Raw genomic sequence first — 13537 nt, forward strand, 5'->3', positions numbered from 1 at the left:
ACCCTACGGGGCACCCGTCTACTCTGAAAACCCTACGGGGCACCCGTCTACTCTGCGCACACGGGTCGCCGTGAGTCGGGATCGACTGCAGGTCGGTGTCGGTCGCCCGGGCAGCGTGCAGGACCGGGAGAGCAAAGCCTGCGCCGAGGTCGGGGTCGGCGACCCAGGGCGGCAATGACGCGCGGACGGAGGGCCGTGCGGTCTGCACACGGCAGGCTCCGCGCAGGCGCCCAGCCTCAGCCCAGCTCCCTGTCAGTCCGCGGAGAGGAGGGCCGGCGCCCTGCGGTCCCCGAGCCCCGGGTCTCGCACCAGGGCCGCCTGCTTCTCTTGGGCGCTCCCTGGCGGCCGCCGCGCACATCCCCGGCGGAAGCGGCCGCGGCCGGGATTGGAGCGCATGCGCGGGGCCCGGAGCTCTCGCGAGATAGGAGACTGAGCCGCGGCGCCTGGGTGGACTTCCGGTGGCCGGGCGGGGCAGGGGCGAGTGCAGCCCGGTCGAAGGGCGGCCGGGGCGCGGGCCTGAGAAGGAGAGACGGGGTCGGGCCCGGGCGAGCGGAGGCCCGGGGCGCGGCGCCCGAGTGGAGCGGCCCGAGTGGACCGAGGCTTGGCCGGAGCCCCGCCGCATCGCCGCCGCCATGGACCCGTTCCTGGTGCTGCTGCACTCGATGGCGGCCGGCTTGACGAGCAGCGAGCTGACCGAGCTCAAGTTCCTGTGCAACGGGCGCGTGAGCAAGAGGAAGCTGGAGCGCGTGCAGAGCGCCCTGGACCTCTTCACCGTGCTGCTGGAGCAGGGCGACCTGGGCGCCGACGACCCCGACCTGCTGCGCGAGCTGTTCGCTTCCCTGCGGCGCCAGGACCTGCTGCGGCGTCTGGACGACTTCGAGGCGGGCGCGGGGGCCGGAGTCGGGGCCGGAGAGGAAGGTGGGCGCCCGGGGGCCGGAGAGGAGGGCGGGGGGCCGGGGAGGAGGGCTGGGGGGCCGGGGAGGACGGTGGGCGCCCGGGGGCCGGGGGCCGGGGAGGACGGTGGGCGCCCGGGGGCCAGGGAGGAGGGCTGGGGGGCCGGGGAGGAGGGCGGGGGGGCCGGGGAGGACGGTGGGCGCCCGGGGGCCGGGGAGGAGGGCGGGGGCCGGGGAGGAAGGTGGGCGCCCGGGGGCCGGGGGCCGGGGAGGAGGGCGGAGGCCGGGGAGGAAGGTGGGCGCCCGGGGGCCGGGGAGGGGGGCCGGGGGCCGGGGAGGAGGGTGGGCGCCCGGGGGCCGGGGAGGAAGGTAGGTGCCCGGGAGTCAGGGAGGAGGGAGGGCAAGCGGGCGGGGAGCCGCGGGGGAGGGCGGGCGCACTGGGGCCGGGGAGGAGGGCGGGGGGCCGGGGAGGAAGGTGGGCGCCCGGGGGCCGGGGAGGAGGGTGGGCGCCCGGGGGCCGGGGAGGAGGGCGGGGGGCCGGGGAGGAAGGTAGGTGCCCGGGAGTCAGGGAGGAGGGAGGGCAAGCGGGCGGGGAGCCGCGGGGGAGGGCGGGCGCACTGGGGCTGGGGAGGAGAGCGGGGGGCCGGGGAGGAAGGTCGGTGCCCGGGAGTCGGGGAGGAGGGAGGGCAAGCGGGCGGGGACCGGAGAGGAAGGTGGGTGCGCGGGAAGCCTCGGGGGAGGGCGGGCGCACTGGGGCTGGGGAGGAGGCAGATAGAGCCATATGCTAGTCAGTGTACCTGCAGCCTTTACATGTGAGGCCATGGGGCGCCCAACCTTGCCAGGCTTGATTTGCGTGTGCTTTCTCTGACCTTGGAAGAGGTGTGGTATCCCCACTTTACAGACAGAGAACTAAAACCCGGAAAAGTGGGCCTGCCCCAAGTCCTGAGCTGCAGGCAGCCTGGACACCTACCCCCAACCTCAGTTTTCCTCCCACCACCCCACTTCCTCAGAGGTAACTGAGAAAATACACAGGAGAAAGGGACTCTCCCAACAACCTCTGGGTGGAGAAGAGTAGCCAGAGAAGGGGGGGGCAGGAGTGAGGTGGACCTGCTAGTGTTCACTGCACTTTGGTGTCTGGGCACTGCCCAGCTAACGCCCTGCAGCGCTGAGAAGACTACTAAGGATCTGAACTCTCAGGCACCCTGAGAGCCGGTTACTATCCTGAGCACTTTGATGGTGTTCCCTGCCGTGGGATAGGCCCCGGCTTCTGGAAACCCCACGTGTCACAGAGTAGAACTGTCCCATAGGGTTTTCTGGGTGGTAATCTTTACAGAAGCAGATGGCCAGGCCTTCCACAGAGCTGCTGGGTGGGTTCAAACTGCTAACCTTTCCGTTGGTAATGGATCGCAAACCACTTGTACCTCCCAGGTGCCTTTTCTAAGCACTTTAGATATTTAACTCTCACAGTAACTCTGTAAGTTAGGTAGTGTTATTACTCCTTGTCATTCTTAGTTTTGGAGCCCTGGTGGCGCAATGGTGAAGAGCTACAGCTGCTAACCAAAAGAGTTCACATCCATCAGCCACTCTTTGGAAAGCCTATGGGCTAGTTCTGTTCTGTCCTATAGGGTCGCTATGAGTTGGAATTGTCCTGACAGCAATAGGTTTGGCTTTTTTGTTTGTGTTATTCTCAGTTGGCAGTGAGAGACTGTAGCTCACAGGTGTTAAGTGCTGGCCCGAGATGCACAGTAGTAAGAGCTAGGGTTTGAACCCAGGCACTCAGACTCTGATCAAGCTCATGCTGTAGTGGGTTCTCCCTTGCTGTCAGTCACCCGGTCTCTCCACCTGTGGCTTGCAGGGGCTTCCAGGAGCAAAAGTGAGGCCTGAGAACAGCAGTGTGGTTCGGGAACACCCCCACAGCCTTCAGGCTGGGGACGCTGTGTCCTCAATCTGTCATTGGGTCAGGGAGCCAGGCAGGTCACAAACCTGTGGTGCCACAGGTGTCACGTCGTCAGGACTGGTGCTTGCCTGTGGCACGGTTTTGCCTGAAGGCAGTGAGGTTCAAATATACACGTATATATATATACATATCTATATACACACGTAGTGCTGGACAGACGATAGAACTATAGGAAAGTTATGGTTTCAAGGATATTTAAAATCAAACCCGTGTTGTCGAATCGATTCCGACTCATAGCGACGCTATAGGACAAAGTAGAACCGCCCCATAGGGTTTCCAAGGAGGGGCTGGTGGATCCAAATTGCCGACCTTTTGGTTAGCAGCCATAGTTTTTAACTGCTGTGCTACCAGGGCTCTCAAGGATGTTTAGCAACTGGACAAAAACCCTGATAAAATACATTTTTTGAAGTTGTTCTCAAGGTGTATGTGATCACTGTATGGGTGTGTCTTTTGAATCTGGCAGTTCCATATTTGCTGTATGCTGGAGAGAAATACACCAGGAGGGCGTGGGCAGCTTGGTAATGGCGGCTCTGTGTTTCTTACAAAAGGCAGTTGAACGTGGTGGTTAGGAACAGCTTCTGATGCCAGACTGGTTTTCTAATCCTGGCTCTGCTGTTTTCTGTGTGACCTTAGGCAACTCTCTTAGCCTCCCTGTGCCTCAGTTTCCTCATCTGTACAGTGGTCACAGTTAGCCCAGTGCCCTTCGCAAGGTTGCGCTGGGAGTTGGATGAGTTGATGCCAACAGCCCCCTGGGGCTCTAGAAGGGCCACCTAGGCAGCTTCTGGTTCCCCCTTCCCTCTTCCAGAGGCAGCCTTTTGGGATTGGTAGTGCCCATCTCCCTGTCTCCACAACAACTGTCCAGCAGAGGAGTGGCATGGTGGCAGGGGCCAAAGGTCAGTTGTTAGCTGCTGGCCACTCAGCCCCTGGCTCATGGCGACCCCATGTGTTGTAGAGCAGAGCTGCTCTATAGGGTTTTCTTGGCTGTAATCTTTACAGGAGCAGGTTGCCGGGCCTTTCATCTGCAAAGCTGCTGGGTGGGTTCAAACCTCCAGCCTTTGGGTTAGCAGCCGATCACAAACCTTTTGTGCCACCCAGGGACCTTAGTAGCTTCGTAGGGCTGACGGGGTAAATTACCACAAACTGGATGATTATAAAACAAGGGAAACCTATTCTCTCACAGTTTTGGAGGCCAGAAGCCTAAAATCAAGGTGTCAGCAGGGCCGCTCTCCCTCCAAAGGCTCCAGGGGAGCTTCTTCCAGCTTCTGGCTCCAGGTGTTCCTGTGGCTGCATCACTCCAGGCTCTGCCTTTGTCTCACACAGCCCCCTCCTCTTCTCTGTGTCCCGTACGAGGATACCTGTCATCCCGTTTAGGGCCCACCCGCTTAATCCAGGGCGGTCTCATCTCAAGGTCCTTGATTACATCTGCAGAGACCCTTTCTCCAAATAAGGGCAGCTATGAGAGGTGGTTTGATGTGGGTGTACTCCTGGGGCCGCTGTTCACCCTGCTGCAGGGGGTGCTGTGGGCCTTTCTCCTTCCCTCTGACAGCCCTCCAGGCCCTCTCTCGGCTTCCCTGTCCTCAGCAGCTGGCTCCACCCCTCCGAGACCCACTCTAGGGGTCAGCCCTCAGCAGCTAGCTCCACCCCACCGAGACCCACTCTAGGGGTTAGCCCTCAGCAGCTAGCTCCACCCCACTGAGACCCACTCCTGCAAGCCACACCTCCTAGAGGGGCCTCTTGGGCAGGGGTCAGCTCGGGTGGAATCGGGAGCCATTCGTGGGCTCTCCTGGCACTCCTCCGGCCCCTCTGCCTCTGGGTGATTCTAGCCTCTTCCCACTGGTCTACCCATGACCAAGTCAGCACTGAGAATTTTAAGGGTGGGGTTACCTGTCCCCCAAAGAGCTCACCAGACCTCTGGCAGATCATTCTGTCGCTTCCCTCCCCAGACCTGCGAGCTGCATTTGACGTTATCTGTGACAACGTGGGGAAGGACTGGAGAAGACTCGCTCGCCAACTTAAAATTTCAGACACCAAGATCGACGCTATCGAAGAGAGATATCCCCGCAACCTGACAGAGCAGGTAAGGGAGTCGCTGAGAACCTGGAAGACCGCCAGGAGGGAGGACGCAACGGTGTCCCAGCTGGTGACGGCCCTCAGGGCCTGTAAGCTGAACCTGGTGGCGGACCTCTTAGAGGAAGAGCAGGCACGGACCCTCCAGAACAGGAGTGGGTCCGCGTCCCCGATGGCCTGGAGCTCGGATGGTTCTGCCTTTGGGGCTCCCTGACTGCTCAGCCCTCATCTCAAGAGAGACGAAGGACATCTGCACCTTGGTTCTGTCCCCCAAGGTGTAACCAAGCACCTCTGCGCCCGCCACTGGGGAGATCCTGCAGCAGCTGTCAGTGAGGACTGGCCCTTTCTGAGTGCTCGCTGGGTGCCAGGCAGAGAACTGCGCAGGCATTGTCGTTTATCCCTCACAGTCGCCCCGTGAGGGCAATTCCGCTGTCCCCGTTAAATGAGCGAATAGGGAGAAAATGCAGCAGGTATGTCTGTCACACGGCAGGAGTGTGTAGAGGTTAGCAGTTGTGCCTGTTGTCACTCTGCAGGGGAGGCAGCCAGCCCAGAGAGGTTGAGGAGCCAAGAAACGTCCCAGAGCAGCAACAGGGGAGCAGGGTTTGGAGCCAGGGCCAGCTCCAGTACCCTGGCTTTCAGCAAACACTGTGTCATTCCGCCAGTCCATGCTAGGCCAGAGGGACAGTTTGCCACGTGTCCTCGGGAGTCCTCAGTCTAGGCTCGAGTACCAGGGCCGGCGTGGGGGTGCAGCTTGGCCTGCCCTGGACCACGTTAAGCTGTCTCTAAGCTGGGAAGCAGGGACAGTGGTGGTGGGAGGAGCCAGGTGGCACCTGGTCAGCGCTCTGCAGCGTCAGTTCTTACAAGCGTTATGATTTGTCTCATTTTACAGTTTGCTGCTGTTGTATCAAAATGGTATTTTTCTGATAACAGAACTGGCGCGGAAGCTGGGTTTTATAATTTAAAAAGCACTCTTCCTTCATGCTCCCGAGATATGTGTCCTGAAAGCAGACCCCCCAGCAGTGGAACCTCCGTGTTACCGAGAACTTCAGTTCCTGTCGATGATTCATTTCAAGTGATACTTCTCCAAAGTCCCGTTAGCCTGTTTGTCTTGTCCTTTGCAGGTTATAACGGGCTCCAGTTTGTGACTGGGGTTAAAAAAAAAAATAGTTGCCGTCACGTTGACTCTGACTCACAGCGACCCCGTGTGTGTCGGAGTAGAGCTGGGCTCCACAGGGTCTTCAGTGGCTGATTTTTCAGAAGCAGACTACCAGGCCTTTCTTCCAAGGTACCTCTGGGGGGACTAGACCCTTCAGCCTTTCGGTGAGCAGCCGAACACCATGCAGGGGCTCCTGGGAATAGGGTGGCTGGCTTTAATAACAGCTCCACTCAAGGGTGTTTTCCCCAAGCAAACATGGTCTGCCTGAGGCAGCTTTCACCTGTTTGAGACCTGCTAGCCTCCGAGAGGCATCAGAGAGCCAAATGACTGCTCCTCCTGCTGGCTCTCCAGCGGTGGCCTTGGGAAAGCCACCACTGTGCTGCTGTGACCTAGGCCAGGGTCATGAGGGCTGTATGCTCCATGGGGAACCCAGCCCTTTACCCTGCAGGCCTTCAGCAGATGCTTGCTGACGCCAGCACTGTGCCGGGCTGGGCCGGCTGCGAAGGAGACAGGAGTGGTTCTGTTCTGTAGACGCTAAAAGCCTGGCCGGGAGCGTACAAACCTTACCCAGCTAGTCTGGAGCCGTGGCAGGTGTGGCCTGGCGCCCCTGCTATGCCCAGGACCATCCCCACCCCCAGCCACAGACACCCTTACCAATTAATGTGAGTGGCTTGGTGAATGGGTAGCTCCGGGGAGTCACTTTTCTGGGGAAAGAAAGAATATCCGTATTCCTTGAACGGAGGCAGGTTTGGAAGGCTCGCCTTTCCTGTAAGCTCACAGCATAAACTGCTGAGGTGTGGGGGTACCTGGTGCTCCGGTATCGCCCAGCATCTCCTGCACACACCTCTCCTGAGAGGAGACCCAGACCTGTCACGCCAGGTGCTCGGACGCGGGTCTGACAACACTGAGTTTTCTCCGCTGCATGGGAGCGAGTGCCAGGTGAGCTTCCACCTCTGGGCTGGGTCCCCACTTCTGGCACTGGCTCACCCCTGAAGCACAGCGCACAGTCTCTGCGCCTCCTGCATCCAGCGAGGGGCTGGGTCTCCCCTCCAGCACTAACATCTGGGGACTCCTGTCTGCCAGGCTTGGAGTCACCTGGGTCCCCACCCAGCCTCATCTGGCTCATCGTGTGGCTTCTTCATTTGGCCTGTTGCTCATCTGTAACGGTGTGGAGAGCAGGCCTCAGAGGTGATGACATGTAAGATAGTGCCTGGCCGTGTGCCCGCTCCTGCTGCTTCTCCGTCCTGCCACCCCTGGGCCACAACTGCTGCCCTTTCCCCAGGACCTGGGACGGCCGGCCCTTGGCAGCCAGGTGGCACCAGAGAACAGCTATAGAGCAGGGTGGCCTGGGGTGAGCTGTGAGAAACTGCTCTCGAAGACTCAGCCACACAGAAACACCGGTTTGGTCCATTGGCAGGTGTGCCGTGGCAACCGTGAACAAGACAACCTGCCCTTGGGGTGTGTGGGTGTCCCCCGTTTTGTAAAAGGAAAACATATAACACTCAAAGGAAAACACAGTTCTCTGGACCCTAAAAGCAGAAAGACGTACCCCACCTGTTTATAAAGTGCTGATTATTTTCTGGATGACATAATTGCAAATTGTTATTTCTTTGTACTTTCTGTGTTTTCCACATTTTCTGTAATAAATACATTTTTCTGAAGAATTGTAAAGAAAAAACTGCCCGCCACCCACATATAAAACGGGGGTAGCCTGGGCTCCTGGGTGGGAAGTGTTCACAGAGCAGCTGAGCACACGGACTATCCTGTCTGACCAGAGGACTCGGCAGCAAGGAGCGGAGTTCTGCCAGAGCCCTTCACTGGTCTGTCAGGACGCTGCCCGGCGTTCAGCCTCTGCTCCTGGGGTGCCACCTCTGCTCTTCAGGGAGGTGGGAGCAGGTACAGAGCCTCCCCCAGTACAGTGGCACGGCCGCTGCTGAGGCGAAAGTGTGCAGGGTCCTAGGACCCCTGGGACAGGTAGGGCGGGCAGAGATGACATCCCGTGGGAGCTGTGGCCCCTGGGAGGGTACATCCCTGCTCTTCAGCACTCCGCCCCAAGTAGCCAGCTGCTGCAGTTCCTGGACAAGGATTCCTCGTTGCGGCTTTACAGAAATGCGCTCTCGTGTTTTTTTTTGCAATAACGTGGGAATTACATTTCTGAAAAAGGTGCACGCAAGTCGCGGGGCTTGCTTGAAGGCAGTGGTTATGAACCATGTTTCTTCTCTCAGAATCCTTTTTCTCCTGAAAGAGTGGAAAGACAAGTCCAAGTGTGTGTGCTTTTCCGGGGACCTCAGGCCTGTAGGGGAACTTGACTAGAGCCCCTGGAACAGGGCCTGGACCCCTTCCCTTCTGCCTCACGATACAAAGTGCCCCTCCGCCACGCACAGCCAGCCCTGCCCTGACCCCCCAGCCATGGTTACCCCTCCTCTACCTGGTGCTTCCCTCAGACTCCCAATGGGGCAGGAGTCCTGGCAGGCCTCCTCCATCCTGCTTTGTCCCTCTGTCCTGCTACGTGTTCCTGGCACCCCCAAGAACACCACCACCCCCAATAAACCACTTGGCTGAAGTCACTGGCTGCCCAATCCGTTGCCTGCTCTGCTGTTCCGACTTGCTGGACCTCTCAGCGCTTCTGTCGGCCATCCTCTGATGAAGTTTTTTCTTCCTCCCACCTGGTTTTCCTCCTCCTTCTGGCTACTCTGCCTGAGTCTCCTTCACGCACACCCACACCGACCTGGTGCCCCGTGGCTTGCTCTCCAGCCTGTTTGGCTCTTGAGCCCCCAGACCCCAGACCCGTGTTGTCAACTGCCGAGTGGGTACCGGCTCACCTCCTGAGACCTTGTATTAACTTCCTGTGGCTGCTGCAACAGATGACCTCAAGTTCAGAGGCTTAAAACAACACAAGTGTGTTATCTTACAGCCCTGGGGTCCCAAGTCCTAAGTGGGTCTCCCTGGGCTAAAATCAAGGTGTCTCCTTCAGGAGGCCCCAGGAGAGAACCCACTTGCTGCCCTTGGCAGCTTTTAGAGATTGCCTGCATTTCCTAGCTCGTGGCCCCTTCCCCCAAGTCAGCAGTGTGCCAAAACCAAATCGTTGCCATCAAGTCGCTTCCGACTCATTGCGACCCCACGGGTTAGAGAGTAGAACCCCGTAGGATTTTCTTGGCTGTAATCTTGGTGGAAGCAGATTGCCAAGCCTTTCTCCCGTGGCATAGCTGGGTGGGTTCCAAGCACCCACCTTCAAGTTGGTCACATGCAAACTGTCTGCACTTACCCTCCCAGTGACCTTTCAGCCAGGACACCGCATCTTCAGTCTTCAGATCCCTCTGCCTCTGGTCCTCCTGCCCTCCTCTGTCACTTAGAAGGAAGGAGCCTGTGATTGCATTGGCCCACCCAGATAATCCAGGGTCCTCTCCCTGTCTCCAGGGCCTTAACTGCATCTCATCTGCCATGTCAGGTACCATGCTCACAGGTTTGAGGAATTAGGAGGTGGACATCTTTGGGGGGTCATCGTTCTGCCACCCCATGCCTCAAACTCAGCATCTCCCCCACCACCCGGTTCCATGGCTGGCACTGCTGTTCACCAGTTGCCTCCTCCGCCCTGGTGCTCACCCTTCTTCCATGTCAGCTAGGACCAGGTCTTCTAGGTCCTGCCTCACAGACGCCTCCGCCTGCCTGCCTCCTGGCCTCTGCTGCCACCCACTCCCAGGGGAAACTTACCCCTTCTTTCTGGACAGCTGCAGGGACCTGCTAACATGTCTCACCACTTCACTCTTCTGGCCCATACCTGCCTGCAGCCAGAAGGACAACCCAGCCATACTGCAGACCCCTAACGGTGTTAGGAACCCTGGCTCCACGTGTGGCTTGTCACTCCCAGACAACCATTCAAGTCATCCTGGTGACCACTCTCCAAGCGTGCGGCCCCGTGTGCACTGTTGGGGGTGGACAGCGAACTTGTTCACCTTGCTGCGGTGACCCGTCACCCCCATCTGCACAGTGCACGTGAGGGATGGTATCACCGGCCGTGAAGGCAGAACTTTTACAGGGAACATGTGCAATCGAGAGCCGTTTTCATCAAAGAAGCCTTCAGCTTCTTGAGTAATTTACTGTGGCAAGTCATATACACCAGCCGCGTGACTTGTCACCAGGGGACAGAGGCGAACTCAGTACAGGAGCCACGTCCTCACAGAGCGAAGGCCGGACGACCTGTCCACAGAGGCTTCGGGGTACGGCTTGAATAGAAAAATGACGTGGGCCATTTGAGTCACCCCAGGCACGTGGTGGGTACAGGCCCCCAGACTTCTCAGCCTGCCTGCTAACAGTCTAGACAGGAGGCTGACAGTTTGTCTCCACATCAGACTTCACGTTAAATTAGCCATGCACTCAGTCACACGATTAACCCAAAATGTACTCGAGCTTTCTTGTTTACAAGAACTGAACGCACGCGCTGCCATCTGGTTTTAGGCTTATATGTGTTGGGGTAACATTATTATAAATGAAGACTTCGTCATCAGGAGGCTGGGGCAGAGTTACTCCTGTGAAAGGGGTCTCGGGTTGGAGAACCCAGGCTACAAAGGGTCCCCATGCCCCTGGGGATAAAACCCTGATTGACAGCAGCAGCACACCCCGGAGAGTGGGCGCTGGTCTAACGTAAACTATAGACCTTAGCTAATGGTAATGTATCGATTCATCGGTTACAGCAAACGTGCACGCGAATGTAAGACGGGAATAACGGGAACGTGCAGGGGGGGGGTGAACGGGAAGTCGCTCCGCTACCTGCAATTTCTCTGCAAACGTAAAACTGCTCTAAGATAGTTCTGTTAGGTGCCATCGAGTCGATTTCAATTCATAGTACCCCTTACGTCTTAGTCATCTATTGCTGCTATAATAGAAATACCACAAGTGGATGGCTTTAATGAAGAGAAATTTATTTTCTCACAGTCAAGTGGGCTAGAAGTCCAAATCCAGGGTGCCAGTTCCAGGCGAAGGCTTTCTCTTTTCTGTGGGCTCTGGAGTAAGCTCCTTGTCATCGGTCTTCGCCTGGACTAGGAGCTTCTCTGCACAGGAACCCCGGGTCCAAAGGATGCGCTCTGCTCCTGGTACTTCTTCCTTGGTAGTATGAGGTGTGCCCCTCTCCCCGCTCTACTTGTTTCCCTTTCATTTTATCTCTTGTAAGATACAAGGTGGTACAGGCTCCAGACTGAGTCCAGCACAACTAGATGGTGCCCAGCTACCACTGCTGACTGCTCTGACAGGGATCACCATAGAGGGTTCTGGACAGAGCTGGACAAAAAGGTAGAACAAAATTCTAACTCATCAAAAAAGATGAGACTTACTAGCCTGAGACTGGAAGAACCCTGAGAGTATGGCCCCCCCAGACACCCTTTCAGCTCAGTAATGAGGTCACTCCTGAGGTTCACCCTTCAGCCAAAGATTGGACAAGCCCATAAAACAAAACGCGACTAAAGGGGCGCACCAGCCCTGGGGTGAGGACTAGAAGGCAGGAGGGCACAGGAATGCTGGTAATAGGGAACTTAAGGTTGAGAAAGGAGAGTCTTGACATGTCGTGGGGTTGTTAACCAATGCTATAAAACAATATTTGTACTAACTGTTTAATGAGAAACTAGTTCCGTAAACCTTAATCTAAAGTACAATTAAAAAAAAAAAAAAAAGGTGGCGCAGGTCACGCCCCGGGGAAACTGCCTTTACATTGGCTCAGGGATGTAACCTTAGTAAGGGTGTTACAATCCCACCCTAACCCTCTTTAACTTAAAGTTACAAACAAGAAGTGGACGACAACCACACAATTCTGGGAATCATGGCCCAGCCAAATTGATACACACATTTTTGCAGGGGACATAACTCAATCCATGACTCCATGTGACAGGATAGAACTGTCCTATAGGGCTTTCTTGGCTCTAATCTTAATTGTGCTCATGAGAAACCTGTACGTAGATCAGGAGGCAGTTGTTCGGACAGAACGAGGGGATACTGATTGGTTTAAAGCCAGGAAAGGTGTGCGTCAGGGTTGTTTCCTTTCACCATACCTATTTAATCTGTATGCTGAACAAATAATCCGAGAAGCTGGACTGTATGAAGAAGAACGGGGCATCAGGATTGGAGGAAGGCTCATTAACAACCTGCGTTATGCAGATGACACAACCTTGCTTGCTGAAAGTGAAGAGGACTTGAAGCACTTACTGATGAAGATCAAAGACCACAGCCTTCAGTATGGATTGCACCTCAACATAAAGGAAACAAAAATCCTCACAACTGGACCAATGAGCAACATCATGATAAACGGAGAAAAGATTGAAGTTGTCAAGGATTTCATTTTACTTGGATCCACAATCAACAGCCATGGAAGCAGCAGCCAAGAAATCAAAAGACGCATTGCATTGGGTAAATCTGCTGCAAAGGACCTCTTCAAAGTGTTGAAGAGCAAAGATGTCACCCTGAAGACTAAGGGGCGCCTGACCCAAGCCATGGTGTTTTCAATCGCATCGTATGCATGTGAAAGCTGGACAATGAATAAGGAAGACCGAAGAAGAGTTGACGCCTTTGAATTGTGGTGTTGGTGAAGAATATTGAACATACTATGGACTGCCAAAAGAACGAACAAATCTATCTTGGAGGAAGTGCGGCCAGAATGCTCCTTAGAGGCAAGGATGGCGAGAGTGCGTCTTACATACTTTGGACATGTTGTCAGGAGGGATCGGTCCCTGGAGAAGGACATCATGCTTGGCAGAGTACAGGGTCAGCAGAAAAGAGGAAGACCCTCAACAAGGTGGATTGACACCGTGGCTGCAACAATGGGCCAAGCATAACAACGATTGTAAGGATTGCACGGGACCGGGCAGTGCTTCATTCTGTTGTGCACAGGGTCGATATGAGTCGGAACCAACTCAACGGCACCTAACAACAACAACGTTTACAGACACAGATGGAAAGGTCTTTTCTCCACCAGAGCCACTGGGTGCGTTCAAACATCCGACCTTTCAGTTTGCAGCTGAGCGCTTAACCAGTGCACCACCAGGGCTCCTTTCTAAAATATTAAGTCTATTAAAAAAAAAAAGTACTGCTCTGGCTGCAGGCCAGGCTGGAGAGGGAAATTGAAAAATTGGGAGAGGCGGTGGTGGTCAGGGGGCAACGGGAAAGTTCCAGCTGAGGGGCCCTGGGAAGGAGGAGACTTGGGATAGCTGTGGGGTGGAGGGAAGAGCAGGGATGGGTTTGAGGGATGTTTGGGGCTCGGTGTGGGTGTGTGGCATGAGGGGGGAGCCGTGGAGGATGCTGGCTTCCAGACCTGATGAGGACCCAAGGCTGTGTGTAGGTGGGAGGTGGAGCCGCAACCGCGATGTTTTGGTACACTGGATGTGAGATGCCCTCGAGAGTCCCTGGATGGTGCAAATAGTTGCCACGCGCAGCTGCTGAGAGGTTGTCGGGACGAGTTCACCCAGAGGTGCCTCAGAAGAA

The 13537-nt window shown here is 56.5% G+C and overlaps 1 protein-coding gene across 1 annotated transcript; it reads left to right on the forward strand.

Annotated features, from left to right (window-relative positions):
- The first annotated feature begins 438 nt into the window (after nt 1-438).
- On the forward strand, nt 439-9437 carry FADD (Fas associated via death domain). Its single transcript, XM_049892775.1, has 2 exons — nt 439-918; nt 4794-9437. Exons 1-2 carry the CDS (start codon nt 633-635, stop codon nt 5129-5131), a joined length of 624 nt encoding a protein of 207 aa, XP_049748732.1. The 5' UTR covers nt 439-632; the 3' UTR covers nt 5132-9437.
- Nucleotides 9438-13537: the final 4100 nt, after the last annotated feature.

The sequence above is a fragment of the Elephas maximus genome, chromosome 7, assembly GCF_024166365.1.
Source record: "Elephas maximus indicus isolate mEleMax1 chromosome 7, mEleMax1 primary haplotype, whole genome shotgun sequence".
NCBI classification, from domain to species: Eukaryota; Metazoa; Chordata; class Mammalia; order Proboscidea; family Elephantidae; genus Elephas; species Elephas maximus.